Genomic DNA, 27519 nt, shown 5'->3' with positions numbered 1-27519 from the left:
GAGGGGGGAAGGGTATCAAAACACAAGGCCTGGGGACAGGTGGACTGAAAGGAGTGAGCTCTACCATCATGGCTGCCACCCCAATCTTCTCCTGGAACCCACCCTGACACCCCTGGGCCTTCATTGATCTGACCCTGACAGGTGCCCTGACCACACTGAGCCAAAGAGAGGGACACAGTTGACATCACCTCTACCAGGCTAAATCCCAAACACCTGTTGGGATGTGAGACTTGGGTTGTAGCTGTCATGCCCTCCCTTGAATATCATTTTCCTTTTCCCACCCTATTTCTTTTTTCTTCTCTTTTAGCCTTCTAAAACGAATCTGGCTTAGCCTACTAAGATTGTATCTTTCACAACACTGCTGTGAGCCCACGACCAGAGAGGCAGATAAAAGCAATGCCTTAAACAGCCCAACACTGGGACAGCTTGCCAGGTCTGGGAGTGGTAGATAGGACTGTGTGCTCCAGGTTTCTTCAGGAGTGAGATTACAAGCAAGACTTAGCACCAGAGACAGAAGCTGCACTTTATATCTTCATTGTGCTTTTCTCTCCCCTCGTACATGTTTTTCTTGTTTTGTTTTGAAAGGGATCAGGACTGGACTTTAACAACAACAGCAACTTCAACCCATTTCAACTTTTCTTTCCCCCCCCCATCCCAAAAAAGACAGTTATTACACCTTTAATACCATCTCAAAGACTGTCAGGCTGGGGTTTGCTAAAAACTCTACAGCTAAAAGGAATGAAGAAAAGCTTCCTTTAATACATTACATTTCAAATGCTTTCACTATTTTTCCTTCTTTTGCTGTAGCTTTAATAAAAGTTTAAAATGCTTTTTAATGCTGGTTGATTCCATGGGGCTAAGCAGGGCAAGGTCTCCGTACTCAAAACCAGGAATCATGTTTAATATTGTATAGGGACAGGGTCATGTTAACATCTTTGACTCTTTGGGCCATTTATTCCATTCCAATTAAGAGAGAGTGGAGGACCCAGCGAGCCGCCCAGATGAACCAGTCCCCCTTATGGAAAACCTCCCTATTCATGCCTGAGTCCCACTGAGGTCCATCCTCTTCCCCTGCTTGCTTTGCTCCACCTCACACTTCTGAATGAAGAGGGGCCTCTGGCCCCGGGTTTTGAAAGCAATCATTTTCAGACTGTCCTGCTGTCATTTATAAACATACCTGTTTGTCTGTCTGGTTTACAATATAGCACAGTATCTTTAGAGTGCTATATTGAAGACTAATGGGAGATGGTTAAATGTATCCAGACTCTAGATCTACCCTGTGCACCTTATAGTAATCTGTTTAAAAGATGTTAAAAATCAATAAAAATAAAATGTAAATGAGCCTCATCCTCCCCCCTCCATTCCTATATCAGTACCACTTCTAGCTCATGTGCATTTTTAAAGCCTGGTGCTTTCGAGCTAGATTAGCATCTAGCATTTACATGGCCATGCAAAGGCAGGGAGACTGTAAAGAGTCTCCATCCCTTCTCCTCTTGTGTGACCCACCTAAGGATTAACCTGAAACATTCAGAAAAGTGCAGGGGCTTCTCCTGCCCCCATCCCCACCTGTGTTGGAACAGCTGTCCCCAAAAAAAGGGGTATGGAGAGAAGGGGAGTAGGTACAGACATGACTCTGCCCCTCTGCTCAGCTCCACAGGAAGAGTATGGGGAAGTAGCAAATTACTCCACCAACCCCATCATAAGTGGGGAGCATCCCTTGCCCCAGTGCAAGGCTGTGGCTACATTTAACAGTTTAGCTCTCACGGCCCAGTTCTACCGTTCTGGCTCATGCTGAATAATATTTATTGTGTGAGTAGCCCCATGAACCACCACTCAGAATAGGGGACTATGGAACACTAGTAAAGGTGGCCAAACTGGACCCTTAGAAAGCACTACAAATGACTGATTACAAATCACACAGACACATAGAGTCACTCTATTTGCTCGATGTAGAGCACATAATTCCATTAAGTGACATCTGCATCTTTGAGCTGAGTTGGGGTAAATCTTCGTACAGATTGTTCTTCAGAGCATCTCTCTCCTGTGGAAACAAATGCAAATATATCTGGCATATAGCATTAGAAAACTACAACAGAACTAGTAGCAGGAATGCCGTTATTATGAGTACTAAATGTGTGTGGGGGGGTTTCATGCATTTTAGGTACACAGGAAGCTACAACTATGGTAGCTATAGCAACCAGCACCCTTATCCAATGCAGAGTCAATATCCATCTCTATCACATGACACTACTATTTCTGGACCACTTCATTACTCAGCTTATCACAGAAGCTCTTCACAGGTAAGTCTGTTGTCTTACTGCCAATGCATGATTTAATGTATTAAATGAAGATTTTAAACTATCTGTAATCAGCATTCAAACTATTTTAAACAATCTTTAATACGTGATGTTATATGCTATGCCCTGATTTTTACTCTCAGCTTTTACAGACCATAGCGGTCTAAAATTCCTCATAAACATTTTCATCCTGGCTGCAGATTCTTTTGCCAAAAGTCACTTTAATCTGTGAAGTTGTTTTTGAATACTATGATCTTAAATGCAATTGATGGGATTACAAAAAAAACATTTCTTTGCCAAGCACCAGTCTAAAAAATCAGTTTAAATGACTGAACATTTGCATTAGCTGTTCTGAAGTTAAACAGACTTCTTATTTGAAATAAGTGTTTTAAAATAGCGGACATAATTCATCTGGTGCTAGGATTGTAGTCCATTCTTTTGGAACCTTTGCCTTTGAGTATTGGGGGGGGGGGTAGGGGGAGCCTGAACTTGTGACAAATACTGCTTGAAATTCAACTCTTAAAACAGTATTTTACTGCAGTTCTGAAACTTATATTGGCATCTAATTAAATATGCTGGGTGAAATCCTGATCCCACTGAATGGGAGTTTTGCTATTGACTTCATGGAGGCAGGATTTCATCCCATGTTTATCATGAAGTTGCTTTAAGAACTTTTGTAACTTGCAGCACAGTTTGGATTCTATCTATCCAGCTATCTAATCAATCATGTAGTATTAAAATGAGGTCCATTTATTAAAACTGTTTGTCTGTATGAGGCCAGTAATGGCTTGAGATGATATAAAGCCTTTGTGTTGGCTGTTTCAAACATATGTATTGGGCTTTTATGCACTTCATAGGTAGGGTGTGTATCTGACTGAGTCAGTCATTTAATTGTAAATAAAAACTATGGGTCTCACTCACCACTGCATTACTCCAGTTTTCAATTAATTTAAATGGAGTTGCATTGGCATGAAACTAACGTAGTACAGTGGTGAATCAAGCCCTGTGTCTTCTGACTCAGGTTTAGTTTCACTGATTGAGTACCACTTGCATTTTGTTTCTGCATGCATTGTGAAGCACTTTGGAATTCTATTGCATGAAAAGCACAATCTTAGTCCACTTTCTATTCTAAGTCTCATACTGTACATTAACTACACTATTTAGTTATTTCAGTTCATGAAACTGGCTGTCAGAACCAGCATGGGATGTAGAGGTGCAGACACAGCCGTTGGCAACAAAACTAGGATGGATCCACAAAGCAGTGAGGTTCTGGGGGATACACAGATGCACAGTGTGGAGCACAGCTCCACGGGGGCTCTGTGTCTGGAAGCATGCAGGAAGCAGGTAGGGGCAGGATTCTGGAGGAGGCAAAATTGGGAGTGTCCATCTGTATGGATCCTCCTATCTTTCATCTATAGTGAATTTAGGGAGACACACAGGGGCCACAGAGCCTACTCAGTCATTAGGCTGGAGCAGCTCTCATGGAGGATGCAGTATGTTCTAGTGAATAGAACATTGGCCTGGGACACAGGAAACCTGGATTCTATTCCTGGCTCTGCCACTTGCCTGCTGGGTCAACTTGGGCAAATCACTTCCCCTCTCAGTGCCCCAGTTTCCCCTTCTGTAAAATGAGGATAATGATACTCTGTAAAGCACTCTGAGATATATGAATGAAAAGTGCTGCATAAGAGGTAGGTATTACTAACTGCTTGACCATGACTCAGTGGCCTGTGTGAAGACATTCCTCCCACAATTTCCTATGCATTTTCCAAGCACCTGGCCCAGACAATTATGCCAGGTGCTGGGTAGAAACTCTAACCTTTAGTGCAACAGCTATATCTACAGTAAGAAGAATGAGGGATATTTAGGTTTAGTAGTGTAAGACAAGTTTGTATGTATCTGTTTTTCACTACACTATGTATTCTTATATTCTGTAACAAACCTTTGAAATCAAAGACTTTTCACCTTTTGGAAATCAGTTTTCTATCTCACTGTTATTAATTGCAGAAAAATATATAATAACAATTGCATGAAAAACAATCTAAATATGTGATCTAAGGCACTGGCTTAGAAATTATCTAAGCACATGTGTCTGTGTGTATAATAGAGTATTTGGCTGTTGCTTTTGTTTAGAAATTTTGTCCCTTACTCAAATTTCTTATCCTCTTGTGACAGTCTGCAATGTAAAAAATAGATAGCATGTTATGCAAATAACAATAAATAGAGATAACAAAAAAAGGTAACAATTGGAGATATACCAATCTCCTAGAACTGGAAGGGACCTTGAAAGGTCATTGAGTCCAGCCCCCTGCCTTCACTAGCAGGACCAATTTTTGCCCCAGATCCCTACCTAAGTGGCCCCCTCAAGGATTGAACTCACACCCTAGGTTTAACAGGCCAATGCTCAAACCACTGAGCTATCCCTCCCCCCTAACTACATTGAGTCACACTAATTTCATGGTTAAGGCAACATATACAAATAAAAAAATTAAAATCACGCAACCATTTTGAGGGAGTTTTCTTTTGCAAGCATTGTTGCTGTAGTAGACTGTCTCTTCAAGTCCAGGTTTCAAATAGTTTTTCTGCCTCCTTCAGCTCTTGAACATTCTAGAACAAAATAGAACAAGCAGATGTGTCTTAACTGGTCATATTTCAGAGCAGTTACCTAAGCTTGAATTTAGTATGTTCTTTCTTACGCTGCTTGTAAACTGAGATTTTTTTAATGCAGAATGTAGTCATCAAAACCCTATTAATGTGTTAATTTTACATTTAAAGGAGCTATAAACTGCACCCAAAGATGCAAGAATGCTTCCAAGAGTTTTAATATGACATTGGCTGAAATCAAGGTGGTTTTGTTTTTGTTTTTTCTAAGTTTAATGGAATGCTGTAAAATCTCTGCACTGATAAGTGTTGTCATTTTATTAATCACTCTAATGCATAACAACTTAATTATGTGTTCTGCACTGAAAAGTTAAAAGAGATATTATGAAGCCACATTTTTTTTCTAGCGGAAGCATTTGTAAGGGGAACCTGCTGCAAGGAATCATAAAGCAGAATTCATGACTTTGCAAAATCAAAACAAAATGGGCCAAATTTGCAGAGCACTATGCAGACACAATTCCACGGAAGTCAGGGGAGCTGCACCCATTTATGCCATGGGTGAAGTTGGTTCCATCAGTCTGCATGGGCTTCTCAGTCAAGTGGCATATATTAACCAGTGTTTTTCTTTTCAAAGGAAATATTTTTCCATAGTCCACATTTGGTTTAGGTAGAAAAGCGTAGTTGAGCATTATTTAGTGTACTGCTTACCATGTTTATTACAGTAGTGCCTAGGAGCCCATCAAGAACTGGGTCTCATTGCACTAGGCCCTGTTCAAACACAAGAGACAGCCCCTGCCCCAAAGAGCTTACCGTCTAAGTCGGTGGTTCTCAACCTATTTACCATTGTGGGCAGCATATGCAGCTCTCTATGTGTTATGTGGGCCGCAGCCACAAAAATATATATATATATATATATACTACCTGTATGGCACTGAGGATGTCACATGGGCCGCAGCTGTGTGCTGATTGGGTCGCAAGTGGCCCATCGGATGCAGGTTGAGAACCACTGGTCTAAGTGAACAAATCAAACAAAGGAGCAGGGAAAAGGGTAACATGCAAGCAGAGTGAACAGTGTGATGGCTGCAAACATCACATTAGTCCCAGGATATTTTTGTTGCTTTTGTTTTATTATGTAAATCGTTTTGATGGGTGTATGTTAGGAGGGGATTGGTTAGACTGAAAGACAAAGGAAGAGTGGAGATTGAAGCAAACAGCCAATCAACACAGTGGAGTGAATGTTCAGAGGGAAAACTGCAGAAAGCAATCTGATGACTAGAGCTGGTGGAGACTTTTTTTGACAAAATGTTTTTTTGTTGGAAAATGCCAATTTGTCAAAACCAAAATAGTTTGTAGGAAAGGGACAGTTTTGACAAAACCTTGTCGGGAAGATTTCTCAGGTCCAGGATGGCGGGCGGGGAGGGGACGGGATGGAGAGCCACCCAAGATAGCCAATAGCCAAGTGGTTTGGGTACTCACCTGGGCAGGCCTGCCGACGGGGTAGGGGCAAAGGGGGCAATTGCACAGGGGCCTGGGTCATTTAAAAGGGCCCAGGGACCCCTGGCTAGGGTGACCAGATGTCCTGATTTTATAGGGACAGTCCCGATTTTGGGGTCTTTTTCTTTTATAGGCTCCTATTACTCCCCACCGACTGTCCTGATTTTTCACATTTCCTGTCTGGTCACCCTACCCCTGGCTGCCACCACTGCCGCAGTGGCGGCCGGGAGCCATGGGACTTTTAAATCACCCGGGCAGGCCTCAGGTCTCCTAGGTGCACTCAACCACTCCGGGCCCCGCGCTTTAGGGGGGCTGGCGCGATTGGCCAGTGCTATCGGTCCCGGAAGTGATGGGTCAGTCCCAGAAGTGACAGCTTCATCACTTCCACCCATGGCCTGGAATTGCTGTCAGCAGGCCTGCACCTGGGAGACATGAATTCAAGTCCCTGATCTGCTTGATTTGGAGCAAGTCATGTCTGTGTCTCGCCTCTCTCTTTTTTTTATCAAATAACTTTAGAAGGTCTTGGTTTCATCTCGATGCAGAATAGGAAACATTTCCAAAATCTTGAAAATATTCATGGGATAGGAAAACCACTTCCCACGCAGTTCTACTAATGACATCATCAATAGCTGTGGGCTCCTAGTTGAACTGCTTTCTGCAGCTGCTGTGCTGGCTTCAGTCTCTCACTTGCTCCTATTCCCACTTAAGTCAATTGGGGTCTTTTTATTGACTTAAATTGTAATTAGATTGGGTCCTTTATGCAGAATCTCGCTAAATGTATCTTAATCTTAGCCTGAATATTTTTTAACTCCATTTGCCTTCTGGTGGCATCTGCTGATAGTTCTCAGAGCAGCTGCTTCCTATTTATAATTGCTCAGATTTAGCACACCAGGTCTGGCTCACCAGCAAGAGCATGGTGCATCAATGTGAAATGATCTACTGTGTGAATTTTCTAACTACTATCTCATTTTCTAGGCAATAATGCAGAACTGCATATGATCATATGTGGCTCCTGCAACTAGTGAAGTGTGTAATATTTATACATAAACACCTGTGTATTGCAGGTTATACTTTGTAAATTACCCACCTACATAGTTTTAGCTGAACCAGATGCTGCTGGTGTTACCTCATATTTAATAGGCCATTGGCAACAATTTTGTCAAAGAACTGAGCATTTTCACTAACAATCCATGGCACAGTGATGAGATGTATATTTTATTCATAATGTCACTGCCTAGCCAATCTGTGTTGACCAAAGTCAGTTGAGTTTTGATCAAAACTTTTGGCATGAGAAATAGAATAACTTTACCCTGAGCAGACTATGACTGAGTGTATCATTCAGTTAAAATATTCTTCCACTTTCTTTCTAGACACTCATCTTCTCCCTTCTCAAACTCCAGAAACTGTTTGCTACTTCACAGGACACTGAGTAATTTAGGCCCCAACATTTTTTTGTTTTGTAAAACACCAAGTACTTTCACAATACTTACCTTAATATGAAGAGCTGTGTTTTCATGAACATGAAACCATATTTGTTTTTAATATTTTAAAATTTCTAGTAACTGAACATAAGACACAATACGTTCATCTCCAAGTCAAACATTTATTTATCGATTTAAACTTTCCGATGTGATGTGGAAACCCAAACACAATAGCATTGCATTAATGTACAAGAACTAGGAAGTGACTCTGACTGGAGACAGAATGCACAACTCACCTCTTTAGTTTCACTGTCCAAAGAAAATGTCATGTAAATATAATGACAATCCTCTTGAACCTGGGACCGCCAGAGCCAAGAGCATAAGCCTCTATAGATGGAGGTAAAGGACTGAGGCCCTGATGCATAAAAAGCACTTATGCAACTGCTTAAGACCATTCCTATTTAGGACAGCACTTAAGCATGTGTTTAAGTGTTGTACTGAATAGCAATATGTTCCAGAATTGGGGCCTACTTCTCATAGTTAGAAGCTGAAGCAAAGTCATATGTTCTATTGATCTTTATGGATTAGGCAGAGAGGGAAAACAACACACATTGAATAGTGTATTACACAAACATTGCCATGCCAGCACTCAGAATGTGAGACAGACTATGAAAAATGTGTCCCATGAGTTTCAGGACAAGTGGTAATGCTAGGCTTTGATCTCCACATTGTGTTTATAGTGACAGCAATTTGGGGCAGTACATGTTTTGTTCAGTGCACAGTGATGACTGGAGCTCTACAAATGTGGTATTTATTGATGTTATCTGTTTAAGGCCACAATTCCTTTGGAACTCCAGTATGGCAGTAGTTTAGTTTATTGCATGAGTTTAATGTGGGCAGCAAAGTGCCTGGAGGTCTACCAATGAAACAGGATTATAACCCACATGTCTGTGGTTATATGTGACTGGACACATCTTCTGCTAGACAGCACATGTGCATGTTTACCTGTGTACCTTCTCATAAGTAACCTCTTCGCTCCTGCTAATGCTCACAGTGGTGTGGGATATACTCGTAGCCCTGGTAACTCTAATACTACTATGCTCCCTGTGTTTAATTCGGGGTTGCACTTTTAAGGACAGCACAGAACTCAAACGCTGGGGTTGACGACAGAGGCTAAGGTTGCTTTAAGCCATGTTTGCACTTTGCTGACACTGGGCTGTTCCGGGGATTCGAGAGGCCCCCAACATAACTTAGCCCTGAAGTCTTGTCTAAGTTACAGTAGCTTTTCAGGGCTGCCCTATGGGCCGCAGCAATGCATGAGCAGCCCTGCCTCTGACATTCCCCTCACAACCACTGACATGTCCCTAGGCCAGGTTTGGGGGGCGGGGGAGGCTACTGAAGACAGTCTTACTCCTCTCTATTTGCGGAGCTTGCACCAGGTGAGTTCTCCTCCACCGGGAACTAGTGTTTTTAGAGCCCCTTTACACCACCCTAGCCCTTTTTGCCTGCCTTAATGGGGCTGGAGAAGGGGTGAGAACCTCACCCCATGTGTACTATATCCTTACACAATAGCCTTCCCTTTTCCATGTGTCCTCATCCCCCAATAACCACTTTATAATCCTGGAAACTGTAACACTCATTAGAATCAGACAGTTTCCTTGTAGTTAGTAATGACATTAAGAATAAGTAAGGACCAATATGTCCAAATCCCATTTAAGAAACTTGAATTATTGTTCTAGAAGATAAAATTTCATAACTGTCCATCAGACTGTTGTGTACTCAATTGAAATAATCACGTACTTCTATTGGAAAGCAGAAAATGACATTTAAAAAAATAAGCATTGGTAACATTTTCAAAGTCCCTAAGTCCCATTTTCAAAAGTGCCCAAATCACTTACCCTACATCTGTGATGGGCCAAGACACACCAAACCTAGCTTTGTACAGAAAAGAGTCAAATTAAAGGTTAGAAAGAAACGACCGATACATAAATAGCTTTTATTATTACATTTGTGAGCTTTTACTGTACAACTTTCCACAACGTTCATTTGTAACCAGTTCTTTAATACAGATATAACTTTTGACTAGGTACTTGTGAATCCTAAAGATAATGTATATAATAATGACTTCCAGTGCTGTTCAAAAGTGTGAGCTAATGCAGTATAAAGTTAGAGCTGCATTCATAAGGAAAATATTTTGTTATTTGGACAGAGACACCTTTCACCTCCTTGCATAATCAACCGGCTTGCTAAAGGGTAAGGATAAAGAGATTATTCTTTAGCCTTGCTCTGAAGGAACTCAGACTCCATTGGCGGGAGAAGACACTTAACATGGTATTTTTCTAAAATAATACTAAAAGAAATTGAGTTAATTTAAAATTTTTGGGGAAAGGCCTTAACAATAATCAGCTTAAAGTCATCCAAACTTAAAGGGGTTAGTGTTTCTTGTCTAGTTTAAACAGCAGTGGTAGCAGCAAGTGTGAGTTGACCCAGAAAATAGTAATTTCCTGTCAAGAGCCCTCCAACAAATGTCGCCTTTATATCTGGCAAAGATCACTAGGCCCCAGTGTTTTGAGTTCAGCATGCTTAAGCACTCTTCATTAAACCGGATGTAAAGTGTGAGAGGTGATTCAGGCAGCCTGGGCAGGCATCCGCGCAGATGGCTATGCTTTGGACACTCCAACAAGGCTGAATAGATGCTTCATTGGTTGAGTTAATAGTCAGGCAGGGGCCAATGGGTACTTTAAAAATATTGTCTTTCAATGGTCTCTTCACTGTAGGGAAAAAGAAGTCACTGACTCATTTGCAATTAGCTGACCTACCATTACAAAACTTTCCATGTTGGATTCAGTCATAACAGAATTTATTGTAAAATAGTAGATATTTGGAGTCCATATTATTTTCAGGCAATTATTCTTTTTATATTCGTGACACATCCATAAACACAGCTGCATCTGAGGTATTTGACTAAACAGAAAAGCAGCACACTGTATCCTGTCCCCTTATACTCAGTCATTAGCCCTTGCTCTCGGGAAAGCCTCACTGTGGCATATTAACTGAAAGTGGGAAGGCAGATTAGCTCTCCCTTTCAATGCATTATGGAGTTTGCTCCATAGGCCAAAGCTTAAATGCAAAAATGGCATCTTTTTTATATGTTCATCTACTCTACCTGCCAAGTGAACTGCATTGTGTGACTCCCTCATATAATAATGACATGGCATAACCTGGAGAATCTGTGAGGATTCCCTAGAGACCATTCGGTTTCCCTTGTTGAAATTTTAGAAGCCTTCTGTACATCACAGAGAGAGCTTCTCCTGGAGTGTATAAGGGCCTCATTCTCAGTTCATGCAAGGAGGTCAAGCCCTGGCTTTGAATCCCAGCCTTTGCCTCACAGCTTCAAGTAGGAAATTGTAGCATGTCAGGATAGCAGAATGTTCTAGTCTGATTAGCAAGAGGGAAAGTTGTTTAGAACATCAGGAAGATAAGATTTTTTTAAGCTGGAACACTGGCTCCAAGTGTAATGAAACTCCAAGTTAACATTAAATTCTAATGTGAATTAAGAAATAAATCAATCACAATGGTCTCCTCACCTCAAAAAAGATATTCTAGCACTAGAAAAGGTTCAGAAAAGAGCAACTAAAATGATTAGGGGTTTAGAGAGTGTCCCATATGAGGAAAGATTAAAGAGGCTAGGACTCTTCAGTTTGGAAAAGAGAAGACTAAGGGGGGACATGATAGAGGTATATAAAATCATGAGTGATGTTGAGAAAGTGGATAAGGAAAAGTTATTTACTTATTCCCATAATACAAGAACTAGGGGTCACCAAATGAAATTAATAGGCAGCAGGTTTAAAACAAATAAAAGGAAGTTCTTCTTCACGCAGCGCACAGTCAACTTGTGGAACTCCTTACCTGAGGAGGTTGTGAAGGCTAGGACTATAACAATGTTTAAAAGGGGACTGGATAAATTCATGGTGGCTAAGTCCGTAAATGGCTATTAGCCAGAATGGGTAAGAATGGTGTCCCTAGCCTCTGTTCGTCAGAGGATGGAGATGGATGGCAGGAGAGAGATCACTTGATCATTGCCTGTTAGGTTCACTCCCTCAGGGGCACCTGGCATTGGCCACTGTCGGTAGACAGATACTGGGCTAGATGGACCTTTGGTCTGACCCGGTATGGCCTTTCTTATGTTCTTATGTTCTTAATGTTTATAAGACAAGATCTTGATTAGGCCAATATAGTATTTTCCCAGTTTATCTCCAGTTCAGACCAAGCTTCACTCTGTGGGCCTCTGGAGAGTAAAAATTTTTCATTTAAATTATCCCTGAAGCTTTTACCTTTTTCCAAATGGTTCATCCTTACTCTTGCACCTGGTAACATAGGACAATTTGTGAACATTGCTCCTCAGGGGCTTCTGAGGCTAGGAAGGAGAACAGCTCAGAGCTTTGTCCGCTATAAAGTGGGACATTGCGATTGATTTAATGACCTCCCCTGAACAGCCCTAGCCAACAGGTTAAATTGGCCACTAGGCTACAGATAAGGCCCTTTGTTTTAAATTTTTACTGATTTTTACTGAAAAATTCCCAGGCTTTACAAAAGCTATTGTTCTTGGTTTTACTATTTTCACTCAAATTTTGGACCACACAAGTACACGACAATACTGATTGTTATATTACATTAGGTAGATGTGTTTATTTTAATAATAGATTAGTCTGGGGTGAATGAGAGGCTGTCTGTTAACGTAAGGCAATGCAGTGGAAGACACACACATATATGCATGCACGTGCATATGGGTATATACTGTTAATGTACAGTTCATCAAATAAACAACAGCATTAAGCTGTTTTACTTTCAATACTCTGACTTTTCTCTATTTGTTGCTTTTTTCTAGCCTCCCATCCCCCAATAATAATCTCAATATTTACCCAGAAAACTGTGAAGTTAATCTTTTGCACTGATTTTTCCCCATTTTTTTAAATTTTTGTAATAAACACTGACATTTCTGGGAAATTTTAAACAAAATAGAAACTGAAAATGAAGGGCCGTAGTTACAAAGTATTGTCTGACTGTACTCTATGGCAGCATATTTGTACAGCTGGATATATGGCAGAGGTGGTCTATATTTCCTAGCATCCCCATATGATTGACTGAATGAATTTCAGAGGGATTTTACCTTCCCACTTCAAATATTGCCTTTGTGGTCCAAGAAGACTTAGTTCTTGAGCATATTAATGAGAAGGCTCTTCCACTGAGCTATTCACCTGACACTTTAAAGATATGAAAAGTTGTTAAACTTTACCTGGAACTACTTAGATTTTACTTAAATATTTATAATTGCTTTGACAGATTGCTCTAAAATCTCTAACCTTCACCAACCAGATTAGCTACCCAATTCAAGTAGACTGCCATAGTCCTAAATTCTAAGCCTCATTCAGAGACTGACTCCCTCTGTGGCCTTACGTCCCTTAATGTAAAATTTCAAGACTTGATTTTCCTTGGTGTTGAGCACCTGCAGTTCTCATTGTCTTCAATGAAAGCTCTAGGTACTCAGCATTTCTGAAAATCAAGGCCTTTAGGGTGAAATAACGGCCCCACTGAAGTCAATGGCAAAGCACCACCGAGTTTTCCTGTCAAACATTGTACAGGAAAATATAATATGCTACATGTATGGAGATGAGAGAGCCATGTGATAAAGTGACAAGCCATGTGTTAAATGAATCCATCATGCATCTTTGACCTCTTCACCTGCCCTCTCCTAACTAATCCATCTTCCCGGGATTTAGCTTCAAACTTCTGCCATAAAAAGCATCCTACAACAGAAAAGCTTCCCTTTTTTCCTCCTAATGTACCACTACTCAAAATTATTACACATATCACTACATGGACCATGACTTGTTTGCTGCCTCCCAGCTATAGAAGGCAAACTTCCTTTCTGTCCTGCCTTCAGCCTGTCTTCCCCTTAGCAGGAGGCAGATATCATTCTCCTCTGTTCTCCTGTTTCCAGCTGTCCCTTTAGATAGCCGGAGTGTAAAAAGATTCTTTTTCATAACTCACCATCCCACCTCTTTGTAGAAGCTCTCCAGTTAGCAGAGCTAGTCAGGAATTTTCCATTTGAATTATTTGCTCACAGAAAAAGCCCTTTTTGCAAAATCAAATTGTTTTGTGGGAAAACTTCCATTTTGCTAAAGAAAATTATTTTTCTGGCAGGGAAAATTGAACTCTCCAGCTGCCTGCCTGCAGAAAGTAAAATGGATAAGAGTCTTCCAGGTGGGCAGCCAGCAAGTTGAAAAATTCCATTTCAGTTCTCCCCAAATGGAATTTCCCATTTGTGGAAAATTTTCAAATTGGGATTTTTTTTTAAAAATGTGATATTTTTCACAGAAAGGGATTTCTGGATTTACCAGTTAGTTCCCTTCTAGGTGGACAGACCTTGGCTCCTCTCTGCAGAGGCTGGGAGACAGGCTTGTAAACATTCAAAGGGGACAGACCACCTTTTTCTAAAGGTCCTTTTATCTTTCCTCTTGGGAATGCAGTAGAACGAGCAGGAAGCATGACATTTTAAGACCTGCTGTTTATTGGATAATAAGTTTCTTGATTTGAATTGTGACAAATTTGGGTTATTTTTCTGCTTGTGGACTATCTTACAACAGTTATTGTTTTCCTGAATGTATTTGATGTTTGAATTTAATGATCTATTTGCGAACCATTTCTTATTCTGTGGATTAATTGCAAACATTAGTAGTTAATACTCAACCTTTGAAATATAAACTCTGTTGATGTGATAGATTAAATGTCACATGGTTTAGTTTTTCCCCTGATTGAATAGACAGACACGCATTTCTGGTGCAAGTATTCACATGTGTAAATTTACGCTCCAATCCTGCTATCTGATCCCTGTGGGATGACCCTGCCCATATGCAGAGCCCCATTGACTTCAATGGGACTCCATATGGGCATAAGGGTCCACTCATATGGATCAGTTTGCAGGATCGAGACCTTTTAAATTCAGTTTCAGAGAATATTAGTGCATGCAACTTTAAAATGCACTTTACCTGAACATATGCGTGAATAAAACTTGAACACTTTGAATGTTCACTAAGAGTCTCTTATAGAGAGTTGTTATGGTTTTGTCTGTCACTTCTGAGTAATGGCATAGCATTCATGAGAAGAAAATGCTCTGGTTAAGGCTGAGAAACCTCTCATCTCCCTGTGTAACTTCCTACTATTTTTCCTCTCTCTTTATCTCAAGACTTCAATTAGCACTGTCCATTCTTCTGCTGCCTACCCTGGTATGTCTATTCCCATATTCTTTTGTATTTAGCACCAGTTCTTATCCATAATACCCTTGCTCTTCCTTCCCTTATTTTCCCCAGTATTGCTTTACATTAAAACAACTAAATCTCCCTTCTTTCAAGGCCTCCAGTCCCAAATGCTGACCTCCATCACAAAGCAAGTTCATCCACTTTCTGCTTGGTCTTCATCTTCCTCACCAACCTATGCTGCTGCCTTAGGAGTCTGCCCCTCTACTAGTCCTCCTCTGCACTATCCCTATCTCTGTCAAGACAATGCATGTGGCACTAAACCACCACGTGACTCTCTCCAGAACATCAGATCTGTTACTATGCAATCTTTACCACCTCCTGGATGATGACTTTGAGATCCTTCAAGTGGCTTAGACCTGATCATTAAACTATAGTTTCTCTCCACTCAGTGAGTCTATTCCCCATTTACAATAGAAAAACTCCTTGCCTCTAAATATGGAGGGGAGTTGGCTATCAGTGCCAATCCTGCATTTAAATTTTTCCTTCTTTCCAGCAATACCTACTCATCTTCCAAATAGTTTTCCCCATCTTTCATCACCATACAACCCACAACTCTCCATAATCTATAGGCTATTTTGGATTAATAATACTTATGCTCCCTTTCCTCCAGGAAGTAGTACCATTTTCTCTCATTTTCTGTCCCCTTAACTGGCTTCCTCTTCATCTCTGAAACTAATTAATTACAATTTCCCTCATTCTCTTTAAAATTCACAATGGCCTCCCACAAGTGGTACTATCATCCCTCTCTGTCTTTCTATCCACCTGCTGCCCACCTACTTGCTCCACTCCTCCACTCATGAGTTCCTTTCAGTCCCCACCACATGATTCACCACGATTTTGTATTCCTCTTCCACTTTCATGCCCAGTCTGTCAACTGTTGTTATACATCTACCAGAACCAGGTTGGGGACAGACTTTTATTTATAATTTCCTATTATGAAAGTTACTGAACTCTTCAAACCGCTCCACCTCAACCTTGGTATAATCAAAACATGCATTGCTGGGCAATCTGTTCCTCATTCTCTTCCATCTAAGCTCCTCCATCTAATCACTTCCTGTCTTCGAGCCTGATCTCCAATGCCCTGCACCTAGTGTAGTTAAATCAGAAGGGTAGAGTATAACACTCACTTTGCCTTGCTGTAAATGACCACACACAGTGTAGGGCAATGAAGAATTAGGCCCTTTAAAGTCTGATGTTTCAACATTTGTTTTTCTTTAGCTCTCAGTTAACTGTCTGTAGAACATCTCATGTGGCACACTATAAATGTTATATAAAAAAAAAAGAAAATGTATTGCTAAGAATATTTACCATTATGAATTTACTGATGACCTTTATAGTGCCTTAAGAATAGTTCTTACTACAAAGGCAACATGTATGCTATTGCCTGTTCTAACTTTTTTTTAATGTGTGTATTTAACATTTTTAAAATGTGTTTTTATTTCTAAGTACCCTTTTAACAGCCCGACATCCAGGATGGAGCCCTGTTTGATGAGCAGTACCCCAAGACTGCATCCAGCCCCTGTAACTCCTCGCTGGCCTGAAGTCCCATCAGCAAACACATGCTACACAAGTCCATCCATGCACTCCACAAGATATGGAAACTCTAGTGACATGTACACGCCCTTGACAACACGCAGGAATTCTGAATATGAGCACATGCAACACTTTCCTGGCTTTGCCTACATCAATGGAGAAGCCACCACAGGATGGGCTAAGTGAAAATGTCTGGTATGGCATGAGCCCCTATATTTAATAAAGACAGAAAAACTTTATATCTGGCTATTACATGGGACTTTATCTGAACATTCGTCAACGGACTTGAAGATAGAATCGATCCTGGGCAGATAATTTTAGTTCATAATCTGGACATACTGCAGACCAGTGTGACGGAGTGTTCCTGTAACAAGATTTAAACTGTTACTATAGAGCATTATATTGGCCAAGCTGTGCCTTTTTTTTCTTCTGTCCTGTGGTCTGGCCCTGTTATGATGTCAGTTTCACTGAGCCATTCCCCCCACCCCTTGACAAATGTTAATTAGTCTTTAAGGAAAGATGTTATAGATAAATCTATTTATAATTTGAGATAAAGACAAAAAGTTGACCATAACAAAGCTCTGGCACCTCTACTGGGTTCTTTAGAGACATTCTGTCAAGTCATTACTTGTTGTCATAAATTCCTTTTTTAGGCTCCTTAAATGGTATGTGTCGTTATAGGCTTCAGTTTACACATAATTTTGTATATTGATGCACCTTTCCGTTGATCAAATAAGTGTTATCCTTACAAAAGAAAGACATGTAGCATTGAATGATACACTGCCTTACGTTGACTGTGGTTCTTATTATATATGTATTTGTATTAAGTTTGCACAATCTAGTTAAATGCAACAGCTCTGGTCAGTTACATCAAGGTTAAGAAGGGATTTTGAGACTGGTAAGGTGTTGGATTCAGAGCCACATATGTTAAATACGATGATACTAAGCAATTATGTAAAAGTGACAATACAAAACAAATTATTCATTTCATTACCTATCGACGGGTATGAAAACCGCTCTTCTGATTCCTTCACAAGATAACTCAATATGCGTCTACAAAAAAATAACAATTCAAAGCTGTGCCTTTGAACTTATTCTGTAATGTGTATGTGTGGGAAAATGTATTGTATTTTTGGGAGAATTTTTAGTAGACATTTTCTGTCAGATTTGTAGGTATTTGTGAGTTTTTGTTAGAATTTATTAACATAGGTTTTTCTTCTGTATTATAAAATGCACCAAGCAATTATGGTGGACCTATTACCCTATGGGTAAGAAATAAATAAATGGAAATATGACATCAGGCATTTTAGTAATTATGTAAATAAAATCTTTGATAACACCCAGTGTGATGATAACCATGTTTATGGCTAAAATGGAAATAAATATTATTTGTATAGTTGTGCAAGATATATGAAGGATTTTCACACTCAGATAAAAAAGTTTTTGAAACTAAATATATTTTATTTTAATTTATTTGTACATAGTGACCTTCACGGCTGACAACTCTTTAAACAAATCTTAAATGTGGTGGAGTATGCCCTTATCCAGCAAAGCACTTAAGAATTTGTGAAACTTTAAGCTTCTAAATAGTCTTATTGTCTTAAATGAGATTGCTGGGTGCTTAAAGTTACAAATGTGCTTAATGCATTGCTGGATTGGAGCCATATACAAGCCAAAATTGGTGACATTGTTCACTCAAGTAATCACACTGATGGAAGGGAAGCAAGTAATCGCACTGGAGGGAAGCAAGATTTGTCTCTATATAAATATTACTTTTATAACAAGGCCGATGCCAAATAGTGCTGGAAAAACAAAGCCTTTGTTTTCTTAGAACAGTGAATAAAGGGGCCAAATGTTCAATCCATGCACACCCAATGTCCTGTTTAGGTCAATGAGATTATTACAGGGTGACTGGCCCCTTTCTGAGGGAGCAGGATCAACTGGGCACAAGGGAAAGCACCTGGGCCTTATAAAGTGGGAGACAGTGGTTGATGGTTGTTGGCATATGCCTATGAATACTGCAGGGAATAAAATGGCTCCTGTAGGGCTCTGTGTGTGCAGGGGAAAGGCCTGTGGAGAAGGCCAAACTCCAGGCAAGCAATACTGGGAAAGCAGGAAGACAGACCCTCAGGGAGGAGGGGCTGTTCCCAGCTTGGAACTGGAACGATGGAGTGTTTGAACTCTGAAAGGGAGATAGACACTCAGACAGGAGGGGCTATGCCCAGCTTTGGACAAGGGCAAAATAAATTAACTTTAAAGAGAAGTCAGACCCTCAGGGACCAAGGGCGGGGCCAACCTGAAACTGGGATGAAGTCTTTGTAGGTTTGAGTTCTGCTATGAAAGATTTTGTGCAGGACTTAATAAATGGGACCCCAGAGGGGGAATGTTTTGAATATCTGGACAGTGTGGACTTTTAAAAAGGCCCTGAATGAAGAGGAAAGTGAGGCAGGCCTCCATAGAGCCATCTCAGGCCACGAGGGGGGCACTTGGGAGGTGGCCAACCTTTTGACAGCGGTACACATTGACTGTAGAACTGAGTTGAAAATTTGCATGAAATGAGTTTTTGCTAATTACAAATAATGAGCCTGTCAGCTAGATTGTTAAGGGTATTTAGGCACTTAAGGCTGCAGATAGGCACCTAGTGAAATTTTCAAAAACACCAGCACTTTTGAAAATCCCGCTGGGTGCGTGCCGAAATATCTTTAAAAATCTGGCTCTGGTTCTCCATTGTGTGGTTACACCAAGAGAAAAGCGGAGGCAAAATTCTACCAAATCAAATAGTACTGTTTTACAGTCAATCTACAGTCATTTTGCACTGGTGTAAATGACTACAAATGGTTCAGGGGAACTGAGAATCAGGCTTAATGTATCAAATCTTCCTTTGTTGTAATTCAAGGTAACTACAAAAATATCACATAGTTAAAACGTATGGTGAAGTTTATAAGTAGCTAAGCTTTAGCAGCTACAGTTTTGAAGTATTTGGTTTGGATCAAGGTCCTGGTTTCAGTGTTCTTTCTGTGTTTGTTTAATCAAGGCATTGAAATTGTTAAATATAAAATGCATACAAATATGTACCTACAGCCAGACTGCAATCAGTGCACTGCAACTCATAGGGAAAGCAAATGCTGCCAGAGAAATAAAATGTGTCTTTTCTCCTAAAAGCTCTCAAATCATTGAACAGCAAGCAGCCCATCTGCTTAGCCAAGCAGGGCCCACCTGTGATCCATTCTGTTCACTGACCCTTAATGAAATACTTTGTTAAATTCAAGGTTTTGGTCTTTTCAATGTCCCTTACAGAGGAGTGCCTAAGTTACCCAATGGACTGCTGATTCTGACCTGGAACAACAACTGCATACCACCAAAACAGTCTGCCTCAAGAGTGAGGCTCATGTGGGCAGAATGGAGCTTTCTCTGCCGCTAGTGCTAGAATCTGGAGTGGACTCTTAGAAGAGATTTGACCTGAACCTCAGCTTCTAAGCAAAGCACCAAATCCACTTCTTTGCCTTTCCACAAAAACAGCAGGTTAAAATAAACAAACAAAGCCTAGTCCCTGCTGACTGGAAGGAAGTGAAACAGAAATATATCCTTATGTGTACGCACACATTTTAGAATTTTGGGGATGTGCTCAGATACCATGATGATGGGAGCCACATGAGAACCTATGTGGATGGAGAGTCAGAAATCATATATAGTATATAGAGTACCACTGAAATGCAACCATCTCTGGGATGGAGGACTGCAGCCAGCCAGCATATAGCACATAAGTGTTGGGGAGAGGGACTTTGGTGAAAGACACCACAGCAAATATCTGCTCTTATGAAAAGAGCCCCAGGATCTTTAATGGCTACACAGATTAGATAGGACCTTGGTTTCGAAGGTCTCCCCCAGAACACACACACTCATTTCGTCTAATTTAGAAGGATGAAATGCAGAATTGTTTCTATAGGGATTTGAACCTGTAATTCTAGGAATTATTACAGAGCAGATGTTTAGACGACTCAGTGACCTCCCCTGCCTGCCCACCTGAGCTCCTTGACTATGGCACTAAAACTGTGATATTTGGTAGCCACAAATTTTAAGTAAAGTGCAACTATACAAATATGTCTGGGGAAGTCCATTGTCCTTTTTTTCCCCCTGAGAACACTACAAATGCATTTTTAAAATGGTGATTTTTGTCATTCGGGAGTGGAACCCCACTACAACTTTGCAGGATTTTCATTACCAGGTAGAAAAAAGACTCAGCGGGGGAAGAGCAGTGAGAACTACTTTCACTAGAATGAATCCAATTTTTTGTTCAGGCTATCTCTTGCTGCTAGGGTCACTACCCTTTGACAAAAATGGCCTCTGACCTCCCCAGCCTCACAATTCTGTTGTGACTGACCCTGAAACCCATGAAATTCAGGGGCAGACACTGCTTTGGAAGGTTTAGATAAAGTGACAAACATGGGAAGAGCTCATGGTATGTGCCCTCTGAAAAGGTCTGGCAGCTCTTTGGGGGAAGATGCAATTTATTCTGTCTGCCTTTCATTGAAATCCTAATCTTTCATATGCTACGTAAGGTGTAAACTCAAATGCACAGATGATAAATGACAATGTGCCTTCAAAGTGCCAGTGATTGTTATCTAGAGTCTATCCTTTAGATTTTAATAAAAAGGTATGTCAATAATTTGAATGTTTTATTATTTTGGGGAGAGAGAGAGAGAGAGAGAGAGGTCTAGGCAGGCTTGTACTTTATTATATGGTATGTAGATTAAAAAAAAAATACCATAGGATTATTTTTGCTTCATTTCTTTCAGAAGGTACTATACTGATATGTTTGAGTAAAAAAAAAAATCAGATTAGTGTTTAGGCTTGGATTTTGTTCCTCTATGTCCCAAAGGTTGGATGATGATCTGATTTTGGGTTCCAGTTCAGCCCACTATGAATTGAGGCCCTAATCAGAAAATTCAGATCCAGATTTGGATCTGGATTATTCATACACACATGCACAAGATGTTCAGGAGTGTTTCTATTTGGAGGTCCATTAGTAATTGCTAATGCCCTGGCCTCAGGATATATTTAGCTATGCAATCAAATATTTGAGAGCGAGAGATAAGTATTCTTCAAGCTTTCTAAGTGAGAGAGCACTCCTGGGAGTCAGGAAAGGGGTCTGTGTTGAATAAGTAAATTCCTCCTGAGGAAGACAAGTAGCAGACGCCTCTGAAGCAATTTTTTTATTGTTGATTTCAAAATAGGCAATTTTCTGCAATCTGGACAGTGCATTTTATGAAATGCTCTGAATACATAAAATACTGTTCAAATTTTAAGTAAAAAGAACAGGAGTACTTGTGCATGCATCCGATGAAGTGGGCTGTAGCCCACGAAAGCTTATGCTCAAATAAATGTGTTAGTCTCTAAGCAGGGCTGGCTCCAGGGTTTTTGCTGCCCCAAGCAGCAAAAAGAAAAAAAAAAAGAAAAAAAGCTGTGATCGCGATCTGCTGCACTACCGCCAGCGCTTCAGTCTTCAGTCAATTTGGCAGCTGGTCCTTCGCTCCGAGAGGGAGTGAGGGACCCGCCGCCAAAGAGCCAGACGTGCCGCCCCTCTCCATTGGCCGCCCCAAGCACCTGCTTGCTGGGCTGGTGCCTGGAGCCAGCCCTGTCTCTAAGGTGCCACAAGTACTCCTGTTCTTTTTGTGGATACAGACTAACACGGCTGCTACTCTGAAACCAAGTTTTAAGTGTTTTTTATTGCTGTAAATCTATAGATGTGTATAATGCTTCCAGGGCCGGTGGAAGGATGTTTCGCGCCCTAGGCGAAACTTCCACCTTGCACCCTCCCCCGTCCCGGAGCCCTGCGGCAGCTCCCTTCCCTCCCCCCTGCCCTGAAGCGCCCCCCCCACAGCAGCTCCCCACCCCGCTCTCTGCCCTGAGGCATCCCCCCCCGTGGCAGCTCCCCCCACCCCGGGGAGCCGTGCGGCAGCTCCCCACTCCAGCTCACCTCTGCTCCACCCCCTCTCCGAGCCCTGCAGCAGCTTCCCACCCCCCCCGCCCTGAGGCACCTCCCCCATGGCAGCTCCCCACCCACCCTGCCCTGAGGTGCCCCCCCTGGCAGCTCCCCCCAGCCCAGGGAGCCGTGCTGCAGCTCCCCATCCCAACTCACCCCTGCTCCACCTCCTCCCCGAGCATGCCGTCGCTGCTTCACTTCTCCCACCTTGCGCAAGCCTGGGAGGCGGGAGAAGTGAAGCAGCGACGGCGTGCTCAGGGAGGAGGCGGAGCAGGGGTGAGCTGGGGCGGGGAGTTCCCCTGTGTGCCGTCCCCCCCCTTACTTGCTGCAGGCGGCTTTCTCCGCGCCCCCCTGCTCCAGCTCCCTCCGCCTAAATGTTGGCGGCGACCGGGGCAGCCGAAGATCTGGCCACCGCGGTCGCCGCCGAAGAAAAGGCCGCCCCCCCAAATCCTAGTGCCCTAGGTGACCACCTAGGTCGCCTAATAGGTTGCACCGGCCCTGAATGCTTCACAAAAAAATATAGAAACACAAGATCTCTACCCTTGTGTTTTGAGAGCTCATCCTGCATTTTATGCCCACCCATAACTCCTGTTGATCTCAGACTGACCTCTTGCTCTTTTAATGCAGCACGTGACATAGTGGGCAGGGGAGTGGAGCAGGGAACTGCTGGTTGTGACATGCTACCATTCCATGGACACTAATGCTAGTCAGGCCACTATAAACGCTCATCACATCATTAATCTATCTGCAAAAGGATTTACTGTGCATAGGCAATTTTGGAGAGCCAACCGTGTTATCACTTGAGAAGGAGAGCGTAATTTTTGTTTCTCAATGGAAGCTAAAATTCTCACATAATAATATGAGTCCAGGAGGTGGGACTTGAGGAAAAAGCACTGACTATACTGAACTCTTGATAGTCACAAGAGATGGTAACACCACAAAGGTATCAGGCTTATCATTCACTGACAGTGACGCTGCTTTGCTTTCTTACTGTAGAGCTGTGGTTCTCAACCACGGGTATGTATACCCCTGGGGGTACGCAGAGGCCTTCCAAAGGGTACATGAACTCATCTAGATATTTGCCTAGTTTTACAACAGGCTACATAAAAAGCACTTGTGAAGTCAGTACATACTAAAATTTCATACAGACAACGACTTGTGTATACTGCTTTATGTACACCTCTACCCCGCTATAACGCAACCCGATATAACACGCAGGGGCGGCTCTAGCTCCGGTGGACCTCCCGCAGGCATCACTGCGGCAGGTCCACCGGCCCAGCCTGCCGCCCCCTAGATTTGGCCGCCCTAGGCAACAGCTTGGTTTGCTGGTGCCTAGAGCCGCCCCTGATAACACGGGTTCGTGTATAGCGCGGTAGCAGTGGGGCTCTGGCGGTGCTTTAAAGGGTCCAGGGCTCCGGTTGCTGCGGGGAGCCCCGGGCCCTTTAAATCACCGCTGGAGCCCTGCTGCCCCTACCCCAGGGCTGTGGCAGCGGGGCTCCACCCGCAATTTAAAGGGCCCGGGGCTCCCCGCAGCAGCTGGAGCCTGGAGCTGTTTAAATCACCACCAGGGCCCTGCCGCCCCTACCCCAATATAATGGGGCTTCAGCTATAAGACGGTAGGGATTTTTTTACTCCCCACGACCGCATTATAGTGGGGTAGAGGTGTACTATACACTGAAATGTAAGTACAATATTTACATTCCAATTGATTTATTTTATAATTCTATGGTAAAAAATGAGAAAGTATGCATTTTTTCAGTAGTAGTGTGTGCTGTGACACTTTTGTGTTTTTATGTCTGATTTTGGAAGCAGGTAGTTTTTAAGTGAGGTGTAACTTGAGGGTGTGCAAGACAAATCAGACACCTGAAAGGGGTACAGTAGTCTGGCGAGGTTGAAGTGTGTAGAGTGTGCCACAGAATCCAAAGACTCTGTCCAATGGTGTGGTGTGCATACTTGCACAAGTGGTAAACCCTCTTGCGGGACCCATATTTGCAGCCTCCTGCAAAATGACATAAATGGTCGAGAGCCTGCAGCCGGGGCCGAATGCATGTTGTTAGTAGTTGTATTAGCCACCACAGTAGGGACATGTCATGATGGCTGGGGAAACTGAGGCATGAACGAGTGGGGGACAAGGCACACACAGAGCACGTCAACGCTCCAGTGGAGACTGTGATAATTAAAGCTTCTCCGCCTTCCCGCCGCCGCTAACACCTCCATAGGCACAGCCCGTACGGACTACAATTCCCAGCACGCAACACATCACGAATAGGCGGTGAGTCCCGCCATGCATGGCCGTTTTGCTGACGCACTGTACGCTGGGAAATGTAGTCTCTCTCAGCCTCGGCCTTGCCTGAGGGGGCGTCCGGGGCTTCTGCCCCGAATGCGGAGGGAAATAGAGCGCCGCCAATAGGAACGACTAAATGGGCAAGAGCCCGCCTCCCCCTGGCCCGCTCTAGCCAATAGCGATCGAACTCTCCCTTCGCCTCTTCGCCCCGCCTACCCAGCTGGGGCGGGGCGGGGCCAGGCCGTTGGTTTCCAGGGCAAACGTGGCGTCACTGGCGGTGAAGGGTGGAAGGTCGGGGCGCAGCTGGGTGGGTGTTGGCTGCCGCTGGCGGAGGAGCTGCGGCTGCGGTGCCCGCGGCTCGGGAGCGCCCCGCAGGCATGGAGTTGGAGACGGCGCTGGAGGCCGTGAGGGGGCGCGGCGGGGCCGAGGGCCTCGAGCGGGTCCTGGGCCGGTACAACGAGAAGGTAACGGCCCCCCCTCCCCCGGGAGCCCCCCTCCCAGGCCTCGAAATAACCCACCGCCCGCGGCCCTCGGTATACCCCCCCCCGTCACTCACCCCCCCCTCGTGTAACACCCTCGAGCCGCCCCCCCCCGCCCCAGTGTCGCTGTCACCCCCGCTCCCTGGGCACAGCGCTGCCAGCAGCCTCCTCTGCCCTGACCCGCCCGCCCGCTCGCTGCCCTCCCTCGCCGCCCCGTGTTATAACCGCACTTACCCCCCCCAGCCCCGCCATAACCCTCACCAGCCCCCCCCCCCTCGTTAAACTCTCCCACCGACACCGGGTGACACCGCCGCTCTCCATGCACCGCATAACCCCCCGTTACTCCCTGAACTGCCCGCTTCGTGACTCCAAGTGACGCCCCTCCATTGGTCACTGACACCTGTTATCTCTCCTTACTCCAGCTCCCCTTTTAACCCCTGCTTCCTGATTGCCCCTTCCCTTGTGCATCCCTGTTCCTGCCTCAGATACCTTTAGTATATTCCCATTCTTTCCTGTTTCCTCCCATAATCATTGTTCTTTGCTGGAGCCCCTCGTTACTGCCTCTAACCACCCCCTTTTTTTACCTTGTAAATTTCCACAAATTAACAAACACCAGTTATCTTTCTTAAGTGATCCCCAAATACACCTCATTGAAATATTGCCCTTTGCTTCTTCACCTGGTCTCTACTCCTCTCATTTCTCAGTCCATGTGCCTTCCACTGTCTCTACCACAAATATCACTTAGTTCCACATGAGAAGATATTTAATTACACAATGCTTATATGACTTACACATGCTCATACACACTCTGTCGTTTTCCAAGTACGTGTGTGTATGTATGTGTGTATCTATATGACACCCATGCAAGAAATCAGATCAACCACAAGATCTTTATTACCCTCTCTCTCCACTCCAGTCAAAACCATGCAGTTACTGGTACCACAGGCTGATGGCAGAGTTGAAAAAAATCATGGTATTCTTATTTGTGATTGGGATTTTATTTTGTGAGGGGTCAGTAATGAGGCTATTTCAGGTCAGGTTAATATTTACAAATGTGTGGTGATTTATAGCTTCTCCTTTCTCTCCCCCCCATTTGTCATTCCTTAGGTTTAGAGTATGCCATGTTTGTTCAGTGCCTAGCATGAAGGGCCCTGATCTTGATTGGGACCTTTAGACATTATCCTGATGTATAATTACAGTGTAAAATACTCTGACGTGACTGTCTTATCACCTTGCCTAGGCTATAAATCACCATGCACTGTATGAATTCTGTATGCCTATTAACCTTCCCTGTAATGTCCTCATTATTTACCCCTCACTAAATAACAGCCACATTCAGAAATAAGAATCTTAATTTTTTTTTAGCTTTGCCATCAGCCTGTAGTAGTACCAGTGACTGCAAGGTTTTGATAATATGACTGCAGAGTTGGTGGGGGAGTGGTTGGGATTGTGCTTGAGTCATTCCATTCTTTTCTCCTGGAATATGATGTTGGGTAACTTCTTGGATAGGGTTATCTTGTTACTCATCCTGCTTGGTGTATATGTGAGGCCCCACTAGGTGATGTGGAGACCAAGTGGTCTGTGTGACTGCTGTCAGTATGTGAATAACAAGGAGCTCTGTCTCTTTCATAAAATCCAGGAGGCATAGTTTATTAAATTTGCTTGTGTACCTGGCCAAGATAAGGGTATAAGTGTGCAAGAAAGCCAGCTGAAGCTCAGTTCAGAAAAGGCTGAGCAGAGGATGCTGGCAAGAAGCATCTAGCGAGTGGTGGCAAAGGGCATCTCTGCTTCCGTTACCACAGGGGTATGCCCATGTGAAGTCAAGGAGTTTGGGGATAATTTTGGATTTCCTAGTAGCATGAGAGCCAGAAGTGTAGTTTTGCACTTGTTGGGCTAGATCAGGAGTTCTCAAACTTCATCGCACCATGACCCCCTTCTGGCAACAAAAATTACCCCACAACCCCAGGAGTGGGGACCGAAGCCTGAGCCCTGCCGGAGGGGGGCAGGCAAAGCCAAAGCCCAAGTCCCTCTGCCTCGGGGGGGGGGGGCGGCGGGGGCAGGAGGACAACGTTGAAGCCCGAGAGCAAAGTTGAAGCCCAAAGGCTTCA

General features: G+C 43.1%; 2 protein-coding genes across 2 annotated transcripts in view; both read left to right on the top strand.

The window, feature by feature from the left end:
• The window catches only part of RFX4 (regulatory factor X4), a 103097-nt gene extending 85290 nt beyond the window's left edge, over positions 1-17807 (top strand). Inside the window, exons 17-18 of the mRNA XM_044980652.1 lie at positions 2162-2300; positions 16579-17807. Coding sequence (XP_044836587.1) covers positions 2162-2300; positions 16579-16851 — 412 coding nt within the window. The 3' untranslated portion in view covers positions 16852-17807. The remainder of the gene's footprint in view (positions 1-2161; positions 2301-16578) is intronic.
• Positions 17808-25184: 7377 nt separating this feature from the next.
• RIC8B (RIC8 guanine nucleotide exchange factor B) overlaps positions 25185-27519 on the top strand; it is a 59484-nt gene continuing 57149 nt past the window's right edge. The window contains exon 1 of the mRNA XM_044987318.1: positions 25185-25396. Coding sequence (XP_044843253.1) covers positions 25310-25396 — 87 coding nt within the window. The 5' untranslated portion in view covers positions 25185-25309. The remainder of the gene's footprint in view (positions 25397-27519) is intronic.

The sequence above is a fragment of the Mauremys mutica genome, chromosome 1 (assembly GCF_020497125.1).
Source record: "Mauremys mutica isolate MM-2020 ecotype Southern chromosome 1, ASM2049712v1, whole genome shotgun sequence".
Taxonomy (NCBI): domain Eukaryota; kingdom Metazoa; phylum Chordata; order Testudines; family Geoemydidae; genus Mauremys; species Mauremys mutica.
Note: the sequence above shows the minus strand (reverse complement) of the source record. Positions and strands in the feature narration are given on the sequence as shown.